Source organism: Anas platyrhynchos, chromosome 5 (genome assembly GCF_047663525.1).
Source record: "Anas platyrhynchos isolate ZD024472 breed Pekin duck chromosome 5, IASCAAS_PekinDuck_T2T, whole genome shotgun sequence".
NCBI classification, from domain to species: domain Eukaryota; kingdom Metazoa; phylum Chordata; class Aves; order Anseriformes; family Anatidae; genus Anas; species Anas platyrhynchos.
In genome coordinates, this window is record NC_092591.1 from 59,908,084 (window position 1) to 59,929,175 (window position 21,092).

At 38.8% G+C, this 21,092-nt stretch overlaps 2 protein-coding genes across 29 annotated transcripts in view; one reads left to right on the top strand and one right to left on the bottom strand.

Moving 5' to 3' along the window:
• Positions 1–11,479, top strand: part of PPFIBP2 (PPFIA binding protein 2) — a 110,349-nt gene extending 98,870 nt beyond the window's left edge. For all 28 annotated transcript variants that reach the window (XM_072039236.1, XM_072039235.1, XM_072039239.1 and 25 more), the window contains 11 exons: positions 538–676; positions 1,364–1,492; positions 2,246–2,396; positions 2,555–2,666; positions 3,361–3,449; positions 4,251–4,373; positions 5,040–5,165; positions 6,007–6,195; positions 6,564–6,734; positions 8,357–8,422; positions 9,053–11,479. In XM_072039236.1, the coding sequence (XP_071895337.1) occupies positions 538–676; positions 1,364–1,492; positions 2,246–2,396; positions 2,555–2,666; positions 3,361–3,449; positions 4,251–4,373; positions 5,040–5,165; positions 6,007–6,195; positions 6,564–6,734; positions 8,357–8,422; positions 9,053–9,124 (1,367 nt within the window). In that variant the 3' untranslated portion in view covers positions 9,125–11,479. The remainder of the gene's footprint in view (positions 1–537; positions 677–1,363; positions 1,493–2,245; positions 2,397–2,554; positions 2,667–3,360; positions 3,450–4,250; positions 4,374–5,039; positions 5,166–6,006; positions 6,196–6,563; positions 6,735–8,356; positions 8,423–9,052) is intronic.
• Positions 132–20,992, bottom strand: CYB5R2 (cytochrome b5 reductase 2). Its single transcript, XM_027458412.3, has 10 exons — positions 20,837–20,992; positions 20,606–20,752; positions 20,096–20,168; positions 17,592–17,698; positions 16,406–16,535; positions 15,164–15,247; positions 14,274–14,359; positions 13,373–13,472; positions 12,466–12,667; positions 132–667 (listed from the first exon to the last, which is right to left on the bottom strand). The coding sequence occupies exons 1-9, from the start codon at positions 20,849–20,851 to the stop codon at positions 12,495–12,497; spliced, it is 915 nt and encodes a 304-aa protein (XP_027314213.1). The 5' UTR covers positions 20,852–20,992; the 3' UTR covers positions 132–667; positions 12,466–12,494.
• Positions 20,993–21,092: the final 100 nt, after the last annotated feature.

Consider the following 21,092-nt stretch of genomic DNA (forward strand, 5'->3'; position numbering starts at 1 on the left):
ATTTTGCTACTTATTTTTTCCTTTCCTTTTTCCCTCCCTTTCTCTCCTCTATAAAATACTAATACCAAGGGGGCAATCCACACTGAATTTCTTAAGTGCAGTGCTGAAATGAAATAAGAGCTTTCCCTCTATGGCATTCATATGGGATTTATTTTTTATTTTTTTTTAATACTTGTTCATGATCTTACTTGAGTGAAAACAGAAAAATTCCCACCGATTTTAATGGAAGAGTTTTGGTATTAACAGTAGAAAGGCAAGAGCAGACCCAAGTGAAGATTCTGAATTAATTAAAATAATGTTTTTAAATAAATTGAAACAACAATACTGTTTTACTTTTTTTTTTTTCTTTTTTTTTTTGGTATGTAATGTACAGCTAATATTTTTTTCCCCTTCTGAGCAATACTTTCTTATACAGGAACATTTTATTTTATCTTTACTTATTTATTACCTTTTTTCTTTTTTTAAAGTATTAGTCTCCCAGATAACCACTTTGTCAACAGTTAGTAAAAAATGTGACTATTATTGTTCTTAACCCAGGAGAAACAGAGAACGTGGATGGTACAGTAGTCTCAGATGACCTTTCACCTCTTTCTTCTGGAACGGATTCAGGTCCACAGTCTCCACTGTCTCCAGAAAATAGAAAGAGTCCAAAAGGGATCAAGAAAATCTGGGGAAAGTAAGATAATTTTTTTTTTTAGTTTCTTATCAAAGTATTTCAACAGAATTAATTCGGTTCTCAGTAAAAAATACGGTACCTACAGCAAGAATAAAATAAAGTTCAGGAAAAGGAGGAAAAGGAGCTCTGTTCTGTGATTGTACAGGTGTGTCTCTATGTGCACATGGGTGGAGGAAAATGCATGGTAATATACAAAGCATCACGTTATTGGAAGAAATAACGTATTCTGCTGTGTTGTTATAATGCTAAAGATTTAGAGTACCAACAGTTTCAGTAGCTACGAAAAAATTAAATGATAGTCAGTTGTTCATTACAGGAGCCTTCAGTTATAAAAAAAAAAAAAAAAAAAAAAAGTCTAAGAAAACAGAAGAAACAAAAAGCAGGGGGACTGAGTTTTACTGCGTTCGTTTTATCTGCTTCAGGACAGCAGATGTTTAGAAGCCTGACCTCCAGTGTAGATTATTACTTGTGTTGAAAGGTCATGGCTGTTTTGCAGAGCTTTTTTCTTTACTCAGAGTTTGGTCTAGACAGCGTTTGCTTGGAACTTCTTTGGCTGCTGCTTGAATCATATGTTTGTGGTTTACAGGAAGATTGATACAGCTTCTAGTTGTCATTATAGTTTCCATATGAAACAAATGTTCTCTGTTGGACGCTAATAGTACTGTCTTGGCGCTCTTTTTTTGAAAGAATACGAAGAACTCAGTCTGGTAACTTCCCTGCAGACGATCTGGGTTTGGCAGAGTTCCGAAGAGGCGGTCTCCGTGCAACAGCTGGGCCTCGGTTATCCAGATCAAAGGAAACCAAAGGCCAGAAAAGGTAATGATTTCTTCTTTTCTTTGCACAGTGTATTAAAAGATGCTGTTAAATACACTGAACAGCAAAACACTTCTCTTGTGCAATACATTGTCCAATATACTTTGTTACACATGGAATTCCCCAACTGGAAAGAATTTCCCTGGTAGAAAATGTATCCTGATTAGCTTGCCTATCTGCACTCCTTCAGCTGCAGGTAGCAGCACCAAAATTTCACCTTTATTAAAGAACAAGGGAACTTATTATCATCTCATGTGGGAATATTTGCAGTGCTGAGAATTCAGCAATTAATTACCCTTTTCTTTATTTTCAAGTGGGAAACTTTAATCCTTATCACCCTACCCTGCTCCAACTGTTCACAAGAGGAAGCTAGGCAGTCAGATTAGGAGGACAACCTGAAAGGGTTGTTAGACATTGGAACAGGCTGCCCAGGGAAGTGGTGGAGTCACCATCCCTGGAGGTCTTTAAAAGACGTTTAGATGTAGAGCTTAGGGATATGGTTTAGTGGGGACTGTTAGCGTTAGGTCAGAGGTTGGACTCGATGATCTTGAGGTCTCTTCCAACCTAGAAATTCTGTGATTCTGTGACACTACTACCACAGCATATACTGAGAGAATGGCTGTTGGGCTTTATTATTTCACAGGATAAAGAATACTAGGACCTAGGCTATAGTATTTCCTCTGGTATGTAATGATCTTTCTGATAAGAACCGTATTCTTTCCTGTAAGAGTTTCAAAGAGTTATTTTACTTTTCAGTGACTACAATGCTCCATTTGCTCAGTGGAGCACTGAGAGAGTTTGTAACTGGCTTGAGGACTTTGGTCTAGGGCAGTACGTCATTTTTGCACGGCAGTGGGTGACTTCAGGCCATACGCTGTTAACTGCAACACCTCAGGACATGGAAAAGGTAATATCTGTAACTGTTTTTCTCAAGCAACCATAAATCTTGATTCAGTACAACCAGATCCCTTCAGACAATTGGCAATTCTACCTTTTTGAAATGTTTCAGTAGCTGTTTAACGAGATGAAAAGAGCAAACTACTTTTTTAATGGTTATTGTTACAGGAAATGGGAATAAAGCATCCACTGCACAGGAAGAAATTAGTTTTGGCCATTAAATCAATAAATGCAAAACAAGATGAGAAATCTGCACAACTCGATCATATCTGGGTGACACGTAAGTGTTTGAAGAATTGTGGAAGTGTTTGTAAAATATTTTTTTTTCTTACACAGCTGAGCAGGAATGAAAAAAGAAAAAAGAGTAGTTCTACAAATAGATGACTATGGGGTTTCCTTCTTTATCTGCATACTCCACATAATCTCAACTAGAAGTCAGCGCTGGGTGGAATACTTTATAAAGCACATAGCATTTAATAGTCTGATGCCTTTCATGGTGCCCATGTTTCATAAAGTAGTTCAGTACTCTGCAATCTGAAAGGTAGAGTTCCAATGGGAACTTCATTCCATGCAACCATATTTGGACATCAAGAACAATACAAAAACCCCCATTCTATGAAAAATTTTGCCCTGTTGAAACTTAGTGCTCTTAAAAAATGTCTGATACCTGCTTAAACAAACGTATTGCAGGCCCATCCATCTTGAAGGACAACGAATGTACACTATGGGTGGTATGTCTCAGTCTAGCAAAAGCTAAGTTTTACAGTACAGAAGGTTTGTATTTAAAGTATTGCAGGGGTATTATAGGAAAAGCTGGATGAATTGCTTTTAGGCTTCTGCTATGAGGCTGTCCTTTAGAGAGGTGAGTAAGCAGAATGAGCTAACTGAATGCCTCAGAAGAAACCTGCCCAGATTAGAAGGGCTTCATCCTTACTGACCCACATTTGGGTACAACACTGTTCTTGTATCTGCAGGCTGGCTTGATGACATTGGTTTACCTCAGTACAAAGACCAGTTTCACGAGTCCAGAGTTGATGGGAGAATGTTGCAGTATTTAACTGTGGTAAGCTAAAATCCTTTTGCCTCAGTTTAACTTAACTCTGAACTTTAGAATGAGCAAACCATTACAGACTTTTTCTTAGAATGTGAGCAGTTAAAGACTTCTGCAAGCCAGAAATAGTGCTAGTAATAACTCCTTGGTGTTGTTTAGTGCATGATCACTGTTCCCAAGGTATATAAAATAAGTAATGTAGGCTTTTGCAGCTGAATTCTACAAGTTTCTCTTCCAGTATCATAAAACACATCAAAAATGAAGGTAAAATGACCCGTTTTACATACAGCTTCTGGAGTGTTTTGTTCCCCTCACCAAGTTAGCAACAATGTTATATAAATTAAAGATAAGCAGCAAATCCAGTGACTTCTGCAGCTCTCACCAAATCAGCAGTAAACACATAGCCAGTGTGTTTATTTTTACAGCTTCCTTGTCCAGGTTTGGATAGTGAAATATTTGTTTTGGTGTTCTATGAAAACACACCTACATTTAGATGTTACCAAAAATACAACATTGTCATGCTGCTTGAGGAGCCTTTGCTATAGAAGTATGATCCGTACTGTTCCATGCTAGATGTGTGCTGCTGGCTTCAGCAATCCTACCACACCAGGATCTTAGCCAGATCAAAAACAATCAGGTATTTTAAAACTATCCCCTAGCCTTGATTTTACCAAATAAGCTATAAACTTCAGTTTTTAGCCATCTCATTATGGTACAATATTAAAATATATCAAGCTTGATATCTTACTTGTTGGGGAAAGTACCTATCTTAGTGTGTATTCTGTGCCACTTAGAAGGCTCTCTCTTTTACAGAATGATCTTCTCTTTCTGAAAGTCACCAGTCAGCTGCATCATCTGAGTATTAAATGTGCCATTCATGTGCTGCATGTCAACAGTTTTAACCCCCACTGTCTACGCAGAAGACCAGTTGAGGAGGTAAAAGAATGTTTAAGTAATTTAATTTAAACAAGCACTTATTACCCCATTATTATACCCCATGAATAATAGCGCCTCAGTCCCAACTACTAGAGAATTGCCTCTAAAGCAGTAGTTGCATGCATTCCTGCTCTGGAATATACCATGTACTCACTAATAATAAGAACCTTTAAAGTCCTTAAGTGCTTGAAGCATTTATTAGTTGAATCTCATGCATCTTCGTTTAGAAATCATTTGCTTAGTTTTAAGTTAAAAGTTAATTCATCATTAATTAATTTTAAATTAATTCAACTTTTGAAAGAACAATTTGGAATACTTCTTTTGTTGTCGTCCTAACTTAACTTTAAGACTGTATGGATTCTTGCCTTACCTGATCAACATAGCTTATTCCTAGTCATAGTATCAAAGCCTTGACAATAATGCTGTTCTCAAAATGATCTTTTTTTTTTTTTTTCACCCAGCATCTTTTGTCTCTTTTATTTTAGAACTTGATGCAATAGATGGGTTTCATCTGAACAGAATCAGTATCTAAGAATTGGGGAATACTCTCCTTTGTTGAAAAGGAGGAATGATGTTTTCAATCTAAACTAAAGATATGTTTTGTGAGCATGTGGTGACAGAGCAGGCAATGTTGTCATCATCCATCTTTTCTGGTTACCTTAACAGAATAACGTTTCACCTTCTGAAGTAGTGCAGTGGTCCAATCACAGAGTGATGGAATGGCTCAGATCAGTTGATCTGGCAGAATACGCACCAAACCTTCGAGGAAGTGGAGTGCACGGTGGCCTCATTGTAAGAATTCTTTTTAACATATTACTACATATCTACTAAGAATTGACAGACTGATGCAAAACATCTTGTATCTAGTATCTAGTGTTTGTCAAGCAGGAAGAAACATACGTTTGCAAATTGATCAGGACTTCTAAAAAAGCCTCTGCATCTGATCCATACACCTTAATTATACAAAGGAAAAGTAAAATAAAAAAGGAACTAAAACTTTTTTTTTTTATAATCAAAGCTGTGCATGCATTTAACAGTAGTACAATACAAAAACAAAACAAAACGAAACCTATTCTGTGAGAAAATTACTTGTTTAAGAATCCTTGAGTGTTTCTTGGGGAGGTTTTAATAGAATTCTGAGCCAACACCGTGATACAGGAAGTAATTGTTCTGAACTCACATTAGTGTTGCCTGCAATCAGGAATGGGATTTTTTCTTGATTCAAAACATGAACTAGTTGTAGCTTAGCAAAGACAAGAGTTCTGAAAACTGTTATTCTAGTACCATAGAATTTTTGCAAAAATGAAATAGAAAAAAATTGTGCTAAGATTAAATTCATATTTTCAGAGTAATACCATAGTAAAAGTATAGCAGAAAATATCCAAAACTATTCTGTTCAATCCAAGCAACTGTAAAGATTGGTAATAAATATAATTAGGTGTTTGTCTGATCATACTCTGTATTTTACTGCCTATTTTCATGTATTTCCTATTCAAACCTAGCAAATCTCGTATCACTATAGAGCTATAAAATGTCTAATGTAGATAGCTAGAATGAAGAAATCCCTCTGATAAGCACTGTAATGGTTTACTATTGATTTTATATGGTTAAATATTTGCTATCTTTTTAATAGATTCTCGAACCTCGCTTCAATGGTGACACACTGGCAATGCTGCTGAATATTCCACCTCAAAAGACCCTACTGCGACGCCACCTAACAACCAATTTTAATATATTAATTGGACCAGAGGCACAGCAAGAAAAAAGAGATATAACAGAGTCAACAGCATACACACCTCTGACCACCACTGCCAAGGTTCGGGTACGTACATACTGCTTTATATTTTTCTTATAAAGAAAATAAGGGGCATATATGGGTGGGGAGAGGTCAGTTCTAGACGTGGTGTTACGTTCTCCTTAGCTCTAGATATCGAGGCATTTCACTTTTTGCTAACTGTTTAAATCAATTTTTGAAATCAGCATGCAATCCTGTCTTTTCTTAGAAGGAACTTTATCTAACTGTATTTAAAATGAACTGGTAACTCCCAATTTGGAAACAAATTTATTTAGTTTAGAGTTTTACATACTTGAAGGACTAAGGCACATTAGTAAATAAAAAGGAAAGGATTTTAAATAAGGTTGTCCTTTAAATATTCTTCTAATTTAAAACTTGTTTTCTTTTTCTTTTAGCCAAAGAAACTTGGATTTTCACATTTTGGAAACTTAAGAAAAAAGAAATTTGATGAATCAACAGATTACATTTGTCCTATGGATACAAATCCAGGTGCTACAAATGGTACTCAGAAGAACTATGGTGGATACAAAGGACTTAGTCCATTCACTGATAGGGAGCTGGATCAGGTGGGACAAACAGACTGATGCCATTCTCATCTCACCCTCTCCTTGCATTCCAAAGCTTGCAAATAATGAAATGTTAGCATATAACAGTATTTGCTACATCCGCATGAACTCATTGAGAAAGTATTGACTATGGACACTTGAAAGAGTTTATACTAAGAATGTTAAGGTTTGTTGTTGTTTTTTTAATCAACATAATGATAAACTCATCCATTTTAAAGCCCTTTTTCAGGAATGTAACACCTTTACACTATGAAGGTCAACATATCTTGACAGTTAAAGTGGAGGCTGCAGTAAACACAAGACTTTTGTACTTCTAGCTTTCATAATCTGAGTACCGAACACAACTTTTTTCTTTATCTTTATATGGGTGGTTTTTAATGTAATAAATTTGGACTAATTTGTACAGAACTATCAAGTTATATATTAAAGTACAACTGGGTTGTATATTTTTTAACAGCTTAAAGCATCCAACTGAATTCTTTCATTATGTACAGTGGGAAGTAGTTATGCTTAAACAGGTATCCATGAAAACAGTGCCTCAATAATGAACAAGATTATTAATAAACCAATACTTAAGTAATTCACTTTTGTTATTTAGTAGTGAACTGCTAAATGAAACCATGTCTAGACATCATACAAATGATGAAGACTAAAACAAATTGAACTCTATTCAACTTTGCTTTTGTGTAAAAGGATGTAAGCCCTGAAAAATGGAGCTAACAGAGGCTTGTGTGAACTTTGTCAACACAAGATCCAGACAGAGGTAACTGGGGTAACTGTCCTATCTCCAGTGACCTTCAGTGAAACATTTTAATCCTAATGAGAGAATGGTCACAAAACTGATAAGACTAACGATGAAAGTCATTCTGTCATTTGCATGGTTTACTGCATCTAACATCTCATTTGTGTTCATTATCTAACCATTGTCTTTTTTCTGTGTGCACGTTAGTGAAAATAAAGTGGTCTTCTTTACTGGGGACAATAGCAAAACCCTGACAGAATTGAATATACAAACTGTAATTTAGTGTGGATGTCCAGTTATGTGGTTAAGAGTTGAAAGAGAACGTATTAATCTTGAGCCAACAGCTTACAACATGTGGCTGTTCAACCATTACAGAAATACTGGATTTTTCGTTAGGGAAGTGGTCTTCTACTTAAGCCTGACTTCTGAGTATGTGGTCACACAGTGAAACCTTAATGCCTTAGAACGGATAACCTTTTTGTGTAAGAATAGGTAGGGCTGTATTATAGGCAGAAGCAATAACTGTCCATGGAGGTATATTGCCAGAATTATTTTGTGTGTTTTTTCTTCTGGAAAATATTGCTCTTCACTGCAAATACCAGTTAAACTTCTTCTTTTCTTTGTGAATTACAGCTAAAGTTTCACAGAATCAGTCTTTCTTCATCAGGATTCAATCCTTCTATCACTAATGCATTTTCATGTACTTCTTAGCATGGAGATGTTTTTGCTAATGTGTAACTTTCCAAAGTGCAGAAATCAGAACTTTTAAAAATACTGCAGCTTCATTTGTCAAGGTAAAGAGACCTTCCAAAGATGCAGGTAGAGTGAATAAAATTGCACATACTGTCTGATTTGAACCAGTTGCTGAATACTTTTACAGATGGAACATTCAGAAGGAACAGTAAAGCAAATAGGGGCTTTTTCTCAAGGCATAAGCAATCTTACGGTATGTACCAATTTTACTTGTTTTAAAGTCACTAATGTATTCTGCTAGAATTCAGTGCAAGTTGGTCATTGCTGGTGGTGGTTAAGAGTAAGTGGGTTGCTACTCTTGTGATGCAACTCTTTATAGCCTCGCTGCACATACGCAGTCCAAATAAAAAAAAAAAAACAAAAAAAAACACTTTTAAATCATACTAGAAATTAAGTTTCATTTAAGCCAATTTTAAGTTCTTATGAATTATGCTATCTCTTTGAGCCAATAACAGATATTCATCTCAAAATCTTGTGAAGAGGTAAGATTTGAAGAGTTAGAAGAGCTAAAAATCTTTGGGGGGGGGGGAGGGGAGGAGGCACAAAATCACTGTATATATTCCTGACTCTATAGCAGCTGATTTTTTAAAATCAAGAAGTGACTGAAGGATATAAAGAATAATGTCACACACAATTTTTGTGAACATTTCCTCAATCAAATAACAGTGTCACTATTTAAAGCAGCATTCGAGATTCCTTTTAATTTTATGTGGCTCTAACCCCCTCTGTTGGGCATCTGATCTTATTACAGCTGGATTTCTTTATAGGCCTTTAACTGAATATATTTTACTCGTTCACATCTTGCTGCATTTTTTTTTTTCAGACAATGTTAAGCCAAGATGAAATGCTAAATGACAGCAGATTTTTAACACCTACCTTTGAAGACTGGAGATGATGTTTCAGTGTGACCAAGAACACCAATACCTCATACCTGTCCAGAGGGGTGGCCAGGAGACACTTGATGCTGTGGTACTGCAGAGTTTTGCCTCTTTCCCACCAGTGAGACTCACCACATAGCATTTTTTTTTTTTTTTGCTAACATAGCAACACTTCACAGGTTACTTCCCTCTGCACTGTTTCTGTATTACGTAATGTCAAATAGGTATTGAGAGAAGTTGTACAGAACTGTTTATTTTCTAGAGTCCGGAAAGACAGTATGTTTTACCCTTGTATTTTGTCATCTTTTTACATGTGTGTTTCTGTACTGCTCTAGGAAAGAGCTTTTATATTTTTTTATTTTTATAATTAACTTGTAATGCAAGAATCATTAATATTCTATTTTACCACATGGACTGACCATAGCCACATAGCAATTCAGACAGATGCTGGTAAGTGCAGCTCTGATGGCTCACTAAGTACTACTACAGTCTTGCCAGAGATACTTTCATCCCTTTCATTAGTACAGGTCCTGCCCTCTTTCTCTGAGTGCAGTGTAGAAGGGGAAAATAAAAGATTACTATGCACCAAGCCCTTGCTTTTATCAGGAGGATGACAATCTGGATGGCCTGCTCACACATCTTAAACTAACTCAAAGATACTGAACAGCTGCAGCAGGAAAAGTTATGTAACATTGAGACTACCAAGAGAACTAGTAGATTCAAAAGCTGGCTCTTTGTTTAAATTGATTTTTCTTTACTTTTTGATTTTTACATAAGCACTAAGTTGTTCATGATCAAGGGGCAATCACAACACTAATTAATATAAAATGTAAGTTTAAAATGTCAGGATAATGTTTGCTGTACTCTGTAAGCACAACAGAATTTCCACCGTGATTCCCTGTTTTGTTTTAAGTGATGTGTCCTTAAGTAGAACTATTGAAGGTGCTTTTTCTGTACATTTACATTTGTCTAAAGTGGTTGGTACTGAGGCACATGTGCAAACACCAGGATGCTCATAAGCCTTCTAAGCAGTTTAAACAGTTCAGAGAGAGCCTTCTAAGACCAGTAATGACAGGCTTATTACCATTGTATTTTCTTTCTAGTGTTATAGCTAATAAAACATACATGTGTACCTGCAAACAGCCCTCAGGCCTGGTGCCTGTAGCAGAAACTGTAACGTTTGCATGAGAACTGGTGATGTTTCTATAAACAATATTGCTATTTCACCCTCAGTTGTCTTTTCATCCCAGCTACAGATAGATTTTCATAGAGTATTTTATTTATCAATAGGAGGTCAATACTATTGTCCTGTTATGTGTAAAATGCCACTAGGGAGCATCAGATAAGTACCATCATAAAACAAGCTTTTTTTTCTTTGTAACCTAACAAAATAAATCTGCTGCTATTCTGCTGAGCTAGGCTGGACTGCAGCACTGTAACAGAGGGAAATACACCCTCTGACTACTTACTTGAGGGGCAGTTCAAGGGTCAAAGTGTCTCTTTTACAGCAACAATTACTTGCGGCATCTGTTGGCATGTGCCTGTATTAACAAGGTACTAGCAGGATATCTTAGTAAACAGAGAAATGCCAGAAAAGAAATCTACCAAATTATAAAGAAAAGTCTCTGTATATGAATGGTTTATGTTACGCTCCTTTCTGGCTTCAGGATGTTGGTTTATGTATCAATATAGCCTGAGGGCAGGCCTAGCCATAAACCTTCCCAAATTAAAGGGAAATCTCAGGTACTGTCCAGAGTATGTAGCATGGGCTCTTTGAAAGCCATCAATTGCACTTTTTAAAGGTAGCCTACTCTAGCCCTCGCTCCATGAGCCTCTCCTAACAGACCCTACACTGTATTGCCACATTTTAAAAGCTAAATGAATAATTTAATTGTCCAAAATGTTAAAATTAAGGCTACTGGATTTTTTTTGTTTGTTTGTTTCAATCACTGAACAATACACTGCTAATTGAAAATCAGTAGGAGTGAGAAAGCAGCCAACTAAAAATACTTACTAAAGGCTACCAAGCATACCAGTCAAGCACATCTCTAATCTGGCAGTTTACACTAACGACCAGATCATATACTACAGGGACACTAAATACTCTGTCAGTTTAATTAACCAAACTTAAGTATTGCAGTATTACAACTAGGATAAGCTGCTCTGACAGGAGCAGCCTTAATGTCACTGAGATATTCCAAGCAGATTCTTTTGAGGATGTATTTATAACTCGTTGTGGTATTGTGCTATCCTGGCTGTGAATATTCAACCTACACAATGTTTTTTTGTATATAGTAGGAAATCCTAGTTATAGCAAAGGCATAAATGCATAAATTCTTGACTGTTATAAATAAATTGTGTATATTCCTCTATTTTTTTCCTGGCTGTGGAATGATTCCTATAGAGATATTTGTGGTTGACCAGGGACAGATTTAGTAAACATATTCATTAGCATCTGAAGAAACACGTCTTTTGTCTCGAGGATTTTTCAGACCTTACGGCAATTGTAGCATAAACTAATTCCTGAAAATGAACCTGCAGTACTTCAGACCCTGAAGACTAAAAATTAAATGCTACATGGTAGAAACACTCAGACAAGGCATGGCTGAGTTTAAGATTGACTCAGCGTAGTGTACGCTAGGAAGGAAAATGCCACGTTTTCTCTTAAGCAAAGAACATTTCTGAAACAGCCAAAAGAGCAAGCACTACATTTACAGGGAATAACACTAAAATCATCACTGGATGCGTGTCTGTATAGGCAGCCTAGAGCTTCATTTGTAGTTTAGAGTGATTGTTTAGCTAAGGCCATTAGAAGTCAGCATGAAGTTATATAATCCCGAATAAATGTCAGACTAACAAGAATTTCTGCTACAGTAATAAACAATTGAGGTGTTATCCAAATTCTGTTTAAATGCTTTTCCAGTGGCACACTGCCATTTTGCTTAAACCCTGGTAAATGGCTACAAACCAGCAGTTTGAAAAAAGACTGTTCTCTGTTCTCCCCTTCACTGGGCTGAACTAAATGAATTACCTGCCAAGCATTCATGTTATCCTAGTCTAGTCTCATAACCCGCTCCCAAATTCCGTATCCATGTTAACAGACAGGTCATTTCATCTCTGTCCTACCTCTCCAATTACACTTTTTTTCCCTAAGAACTAGTGATGTAACATTTCAAACTAACTTGCAAGCTTAGACTAAATCACTTTCCACATCACTTCTCGGCCTTGTAATATTAAAATAGTCAAAGACAATTATGAAGTTAAAAACCACAGAAATTAAATTATACAGCTAAAAAACACATGCAGAAATACTGCCCAGTTACATACCAGTTCCTGTAGGAAAGTATGCAGTACTTACTCAAGGAAAGGTATTGGATGGCATCACTGTTAATAAGAAAACGTATTGCTCTTGGGATAGCCGAGTTTGTCCAGGTTGGGCTGACATGCAAACTGAATCATGGGTGGTGGCCCGCACATGAGAATGAGCGTCTCACTGCCAGGGGAAGGGAGGTGGGTTTTAATCATGTCTGCAGTGATGAAGCCAGAACTGTACTTCCAGTCTGAAACAAATAAATTAAACTATTAATTCAACTCTCTGTATTGTCTGAAGGCAAAAAAAGCTAACTGCATATGTTGTACTTACAAAGCAGCTGAAGATTCAGCAAAGTTATGCCACGATCACTGTGAGCAAAGATAGGGTCAAATCGCTGAGCTCAGAACCTAGTGGTCCCTTTTGAATGGGATAGCAAGAATCTGGTTGAAAGGGGTTTGTGCAGACCTTCACACATGAAGGTCTGTGAATAAAAGATAGGTTTAAAAGAAATTAGCTATCAGGTGGGAATAAACAGAAAGAATACAATTTTCCAGTGGAGAGAGGTCACCCAGAGCTGTCATACTGGGACAGGTACTGAGACCTGTGCCACTCAGCACATTCAGAAAAAAACAGGAAAAGAAATTCAGTGGTGAGGTGGCAGAAGCTTAATGATGACAGAAGTTCTGCAGTATAGTTTTAAGAGATTTTAAAAAGAAAAAGTGAAATACTAAATGATTTCAAGGACTAATATTTAATGATTCTACCACTTTAAGTGAGCCAAATGGGAAAAATCTATTTCCACATATGAAAGTATGTGCTTTAAGCTGATACACCAGGAGAAGAATGCTGGAATGCTGGGGTTACAAAAACAGCAGCAGTTTTCACAAGAGTGAAACTGTGACAGTTAAACAATGAGGAGTAAAGATGTTTCCAGTGTGTACCAGTGGCCTACCTTGTGGAGGCCTGTCCAGGGTGTACCATACTTTGAACTGATCAGGGTGCTTCTTGGCAATGTCCTCCAGCTCAGCTCTTAGCAATATATCTTTTTCTGTCTGCAAAGTAAGATTGCTGTTTAACTCCAAACCATCTCAAGATGCCCTCTGATGTGAGCTTATCTAGCATGCAGCAAGACAAATGCAATGATAACTCATTCCAACAAAGTGTTTTTTTTCCCTTACATTATAGGCTGTTATCAGTACTACCATCTGTAAATTCAGACAAAAAGCAACAAACTATGAGACTTAAGTAGTCACCTGAACACAATTTTAAAGATAGCAATTTGAACAACTTTTGAAGCCAGGCTAAAATCACAGCTGGATTTGTCTGACCCTAGCAAATACAGCATGGTGAATCACTAGAAACAGATAAACAGAACAAAATCCTGTTTCACTGAAACCAATGAAGAGTAAGCTGAGCAGAGGGACAAGGATCTATTCACACTGTTTACTCCAATACAGGAATTACGGAGTATAGGTGGAACTATGCAGTGCCATCTTCAAAACAAGTAAAAGAGCACTGGAACCACAGCAGCACCATGCAGTATTTATATACTTACATCTAATTTTCTGATTCGCTTTCTCCATAAATCACTTCACCCCAAGACAGCATAATAAGAACTTACATAATAAACACTTCCTGCTCCCACCTATACTGATCATTTTAGATAGGCCACCTCAGATCATATCATTTGTCACATATGGTTGGCTGAAATTACAGATCAAAGAGAAACTTGAAGAATATGAAGTATATGTATGCAGAGCAGTATTTTCTCAATGTCACATCAACTTCAAAAACTCAGAGGCCAACAGGAAAGTTATACCATTAATAAAGGACAGATGGGACAGAATGCTCACCTGATTAGCAAAGAGAAGGTAGCATTTTGTAGAGTCCTTAGGATCGTTTGTGATATGACGGATAAGCTGCAACATAGGAGTTATCCCTGTTCAAAACAAAGCAGTTAAAAAACAGGTCTGTCTTTCAACCCATGTAAGGCTGCAGTTTCAATATTATTGCTATCTTCCCTCAGTCTTCATCAGTCTTCAGTGGGAGCTTAGTTTGCACAGGGCTACAAACCTCTGAATTTTTAATCCATGCCAAATGCAGAGGTCCGGGCTTTTTGTTGTTACAAAGTTTATTTCAAGTTTAAAAATGAGAACAAAACCACAGTACATGGATTTGGGGCTTTCCTCTTCAGCATTCTCTATCACATCCAGTAATTTAACCCTCAGGACGTTCTCCTAAATTAGTTTTTGTTATTGACACTGGAGCTCAGTGTAGCAGTTCTACCTAGCTGGGCAGCTGAACTCCACCACAACCACTCTCTTGCTCCCCCTCCTCAAAGGGGAGGGGGAAAAAATAAGATGGAAAGTATTCAGGGTTGAGATAAGGACAGGGAGATCACTCACCAATTACCATCACAGACAAAAGACTCAGCATAGGGAGATTAATGCAGTTTATTGCCTATAACTGGCAGACTATAACAGTGAGAAACTAAAGGCAAACTAAAAACCAACTAAAAATGTGTTCCTTAAACCCAGTGGACCTAGATGTCAAACCCATGCAGCAGTGTTAGAGCAGCTCAGACTGTGACAATGGGAGCACTTTGCTCTCCAAGTACAGGGTTTTACACTCCTCACAAGCATCCATGAAGATCTCTTCATTCTCTAGTGATACTGCTGTATCACTCTATGTGAACTGCTACACTGCTACACAGTGATACTCTAGAGAATGAAAGTAGTTTTACCTGTTCCTCCAGCTATCATCCCAACATGCTTGGCAAACTTCTTCTGTGCTTCAGACTTCTTATCAGGCTTGATAAGAAAGGTACCTAGAAGAAATATTCAACATCTATAGGTACATTACCTCCTAAACAAAAATGGATACAAGTTCCATGGGAATGTATTCCTACAGCCTATCAATTAATTAGGACAGATCTGTAAATGCTAAACGTGCTTAGCACAACACTGAGCATGAATAGAAACCTCTTTGTCTACATAAACAACCAACTTTGAGCCAGTGATTTACTCCTTCCCTGCTACCATTATCATTTGTAATAGGTTCCCACATCACTGGCTGCTCAGCAAGTATGAAGGTTAGTGGCAGATAAAGGTAACCCCGGCACATACAGAGAAGCAGATTTCTAAGGCAATCATCATTCTCATTCGCAGACACTTCCACGTGTCCACATAAAGCCCTTAAAAATATCATATGTGAAAGGTACTTGACATATTCCAATGATCTTCCACAAAATCTGTAAGTAGCAACAAGCCTTCCTAGCTACTTTGCTCTTGAAAGCAAAGAACAGCAGCAGCACAGAAAGGAACATTTGCAAAACATTCTTCACCCATTTCCTCTGAGATATAACAGATTCATCAGTGTACGATTCATCATAAAAGATGATGATCCAGAAAAGTGCTGAGCACTGATCCCCCTGAAGCAGGAATTTGAAGTGCGCAGTCCCTCTCAGTCAAGATCAATGCAAAATCCTTTGGTCTTATACTTGCATCTTGAAAGAGGATTACTTCTCTGGACATACAGCTTCCTCCCAGTCAGCTCAGACCTGGCTTAATAATGAAATGGAGCTGGCTGACAGTCAGCGGGTTGTTCAGTAACAACACTGAGATTCTCAGAATCTTGTGGCATTTTAGGCCACAACCTCCCTTGCATCTGGAACATCTCTTGTATGTACGTCTGAGGTGTTTGCAGTGCAGTCTTCCTAGCGATATAATGCAATAGGAGATTATCCAGATTTAATTACGTGGTCCCAGGAGCAAGACAACAAACAGCTATTACTCTGTTAAACACTAAGGACCTTTACCCATCACAATCATCTCTGATGGGCTCATGGTCAAGATCGGGAGAGGTGGATTTTCTCACTTTTCAAAACTGCTCCTCTACAACAAAGTTACCAAGATTTACAAAATACCTCTGAGAATAACTAATAGAAGTTCCTCCCTTTTGTTTTCCTCCCTTCGTGTAACAGTACCTGAGCCTTTGTAGACAAGGAGTCCATTTGGCCCTCTGAAGTCAATAACATCGCCAATCTTCATGTTGTCTAGGTACTGGGACATCTTCCCGCCTTCTGGGAACTTGGGATTCACATTTTTGTAGTAGACCTATAAAAACAATCATGCCTATGACATCAACCATTAGCTTTCATGCAGGCAATAAAGACTGAAGACTACTTCATTGCAGGTCTGAAATTTAGCATCTGAAAGAGAGATTGAGACAATTCTTTGCTCTCAGTTATCTGTTGTGCCCCATAAAAGGAAGCAGCCCAATAGGTGAAATGCTCTCTCATGCCACATGTCCTAATGCTCACTGCAAACAGCCAGGCGAGTAAGAACATGTGGCAAGCAGATTACGCATTGACGCCCTCATTTCACTATCCCTCCAACAAGAACCTTATGTTACCCCATTTTTGTAATCACTCCTTCTGAAAATAGCATTGCTCCATCTTTTCTTGTTGCAACTTTCCCAGAGATTTCAGCCACGTGCCAGGTTTTTCACCTTTCAAAGCACGTGATAAGCTTTAAGTAGTTAATAGCAGTTCACTATACGTGTAACATGAAGAACAGAGAGCACAAATAAAGTCATGATTTTTGCCTAAAGACAAATTCTGTCTTAGAAAAGGATTAGAAAATCCAAAAATCCTGGGATCAAATCATCCTGCATTCCCTAGCTTAAAGGATTTCCTTTGTTTCTATATCCCCATTTTCTTAATAAGCCCATTAGTACAACTTCTGTTGCTTACAGACTTATAATTGCAATCTCTCTAGGGTCACCAAAGACAGTCCTGATTGACTTGTTTCTTCTTACAGCTATTAGCAGTGAGTGCTAGTAACAGCATAAGGCGGCTCCAGGCGGAGTGATTGCTCTTTGTTCACTGCCACACTAGAAATACTAGGGAAGTTCGTCCAGTACTGCCAGAGGAGTGATTCTCCATCTCCCTCCTCCATCTCCCCTGCCTCCACTCCTCTATTTCTGTCTGACATACAGCAGATATACAAGATGCAACTCATTATTCAAGGATAATGGGAAATGGGTTTGCTATGCAATTACCCTATTTGAAAAAAAGACCAATCAAAACAAACTCTACATTTCATCAAAATGAAGTGCTTTCCTTCCTTGCAGTTAGCAATTTATCTATATTCAAGAAAAACAAAATTTACCTTTATAATTAAATCAACATAACCTTTTGTCTCATCACTGGAAACTGGGGTGTAGGCTCGGATCACCAGATTACCATTGATTTTTGCAGAAAGGTAAACATGTTGGCCTAGGAGAAAGAATGACAATCCAATTATTTATTTTTTCATCTCTTGGTTTCAAATTTTTCTCAGGCCTGGTGGACAAGACAAAACAGAAAAGCAGGTATTGTAAGCCACTAAGCACAAGCAACGATGGAGAAAATCTGTACAATGTAGATGTTGTATAAAACATTTAGTCTCTTATATAAACTCTGAATCTAGCCAGAAAAAAAAAAAAATATTTAAATAGTTGCACAATCCATTATTATTTTCATGGCACGTAATTGCTGTCATGGTGTACATCATGCATATGTATGCTCACGCAACACAAAGAGTGCATACAGCTGTACATGCACAGCAAACTACAACTGAACTATGTGTGGTAAATCTTTCTTAGCTTCATCCCAAGGAGATACGAGTTAAAACACAAAGGCCACTACAGATAACAAAAAGAAAGCTGTCTAGGATGGAAAGTTTGGCTTTCCCCAGCTGATGTTATTTCGTGTTATCTTGTGTTTTTGTGTATTAGCACAAGATCTGTGTTGTTGAAAAAACGAATCTCCTTCATAGTTGTAACTCCCACAGATTATCTCCAGTTTACACAGCTAGTCAGAAGACAGCACCTACTTTGTAGGATTTTCCTTTCCATATATAGGTTTGGTATTTAGCTCATAACAATTTTGCAGCTTTACAGGTGTCAGCAGAGAGCCCTTTTCTTTTTTTCAGCAAGAGTTTAGGATTTCTGGAGCACAAGGTGACTGAGGAGAGCCACTATGTTACAGAAGACAGGATAAGACACAAAGGAAAAAAGGAAATTTATATTAAACTATAGAAAGTTTGTTCTATTAAACTATAGAAAGATTGTTGCTCATTCTCAAGTGTTGTCTGTATCTTGGAATCTGCTATTCACATTTTCATTAATAAAGTGAAAATAAGGATGCATCTGTTCACGTAGAACAATAAATACATATCGTGGTTTAATAGCAGCAATTTCTCAGAGCAAATTTCCCAAAGATTCTGAAACAATTTATCAAGAAAAAAGCTTCTGGCCCACAGTCCTCCTTCATAACTCCTGCCTCCCTAACTGCTGCAGCTTCCACTGACAGCTCTTCGGCCAACTTCATGCTCCACAAGGCAGACTGTAAAGGTACTGATTTCTTTCTGCTTGTTAAGACAACTGGAACTCCTTGCCAAGGGTTGTCTCCCCAGCCAAACAGCATTAATCTAGAGGGATGTATGTGAAAACAAAAAGCAGGAACAGTGCTAGCAGAAATACTTCACTTTTAGTAAAATGATCCTGGTAAAAAGCAGAAGGCAGGAATCTCCCAGGGAGTAATCAGGTACATACAGTTCCAGAATCGTATTCTTAAATTCTTAAGAATTTATTAAAGTTCTTTAAAATAAATAAATAAATAAATAAATAATTTTTTAAACATTTAAAATCTTAAAAACTCTGAATAAACACAAACATTACAGAACACGTTCCAATTCATTTACCATTTGGCTAGTTACTGCAGATAGTTGAATTACATTTTCTGATAGAAGCCTGTAGCGAACCTGAAGAAGCTGCTACCCTTGGCAGGCAGCATGCAGGAAGAACATGCTCACAGCACACAACTGGTAAGACCTTGACTCAAGGGAAGCTGCCAAACACAGAACAAAACAAACAGGGCCACATCTGCAGACCAGTGAGGGGAACCTTCCCCTGCCCAGATTACCATTAATTCAAGGTCCAAGGGTCCAAGGTTCAATGCCATCAGTTTTGCAGGGTACAGGAGAGAAGACAGTGCCAGTCCTAGTCTGAAATTAATCTCCTACCACAGAAAGCAAGCCAAAGTTGTACACACATGTGGAGGTAAATCACAGTTAAGTGCATGCACAGAAACGGCTCTGAACATTGCAACACCTTCCATATATACAGGAGGTGTATTTTCCCCTTGGCTTTGCATACAATAGTTACAAGCTTTCCAGGCTTTTCTATTCCTCATCTATGAGCATATTATCATATTTGTCAAAAATAAAAATAAAATAAAATATGAGGGCAGGTGACAAACTGAGGACACCAGAGAGAAAATGTAGAACACAAAAAAAAGTAGTATTAAAAAAAAATTTTCACAGGTGTATTTTCTGCCTACAGTGGTTAATTTCCTCAGACCCAGTTCAGTTTCACTGTTTGCCTCTAAGCCACACCACACAATTTGATACAAGCAGCACAAAGAACACACAACATCTGAAACAGGACTCTCTGGGAAATCAGCCTCACATTTCTCTCTGACACAGCTCCTTTCAGATGCAGCTTTTAACTCCTTCCTTTGATGAGCACTACATTCACAAGCAGAAATCCAAGAGCTATGAGTACACACTTAAAACTCGTAAAAATCCTAAAAATCAGAAGTAGCACGTAACTACATGTTTTTGATATTTACCTACAGGCAGTCCTAATACATGATCTGGTGAAGGTAGCCCGAACCGGAATTTCTTGGTATCATGGCTGACTTCCTATTAAAAAAATATCATTAAGAAAGGAAAATCAGGACGAGGTCAGCATCAGCCCTGCTGTGAATCTCAAACCCCGCTCCCCACGCTGTGCCTCGGTCCCCCTGCCCTTAGCGTGCAAGCCGAGTGCCAAGCAGGGCAGCGCAAAGGGCATTGGAAATGGCCTTCAAACAGCTGAGAAGTGTCAGAACCGGAGGCTTTTTTCCCCTTTTAATTCCGCAAGGAGCCACTTTTGCCTGACTGCGCAATCCTCACGGCATCCTTACGTAAAGGGGAGCACGGCTCCGGCAGGCTGGGGCAGGTAGCAGCGTGCTGCAGGAGGGTTTCCCTACACCAAGCCAGGAGCTCGCCCTGCTGGAGCAGCCCCAAGGCCACGAACGTTTCCAGGGGCTCTGCCCTGGGCCCCCCAGCAGCTCAGACTCCCCAGCCCCGCCGCTCACCTCCTTGCCCAGCAGCGGCAGCGGGTACTTGGCCTGCGGGTCCCGCAGGGTGCGGGGGCGGCTCGGCCCCCGGCTCGCCCCCCGCAGCAGCAGCAGCAGCAGGGCCGAGGCAGCCACCACGGCCACGGCCACGGCCACCGGAGCCTCCTGCGGGGAGAAGGAGAGGAGCTCAGGGAGCGACCCCACACGCGTCCCCCCATCCCCTCAGCACCGCGCCTGCCGGCCCCTTACCGCCAGCGCCTCCATGGCAGCAGCTCCCCGCCGCTCTCGGGCTGCTGGCACGGCTCGGCTCGGCTCTGCCCTGCCCACAGCCCGGCCCCCAGTGCCAGCCCCTGGGCCGGCCTCCCCCGAGAAGCATCCTCCCCCCGGGGTGCGATAGGCACGGCCCTAGCCAAAGCCCATTGAGGCCGCACCAAGATTGCAGGTACCGTGTCGCAACGCCAGTCACCCAGGCAGAGGCGGTGCTGATCGGCTTCGTGTCTGCGGC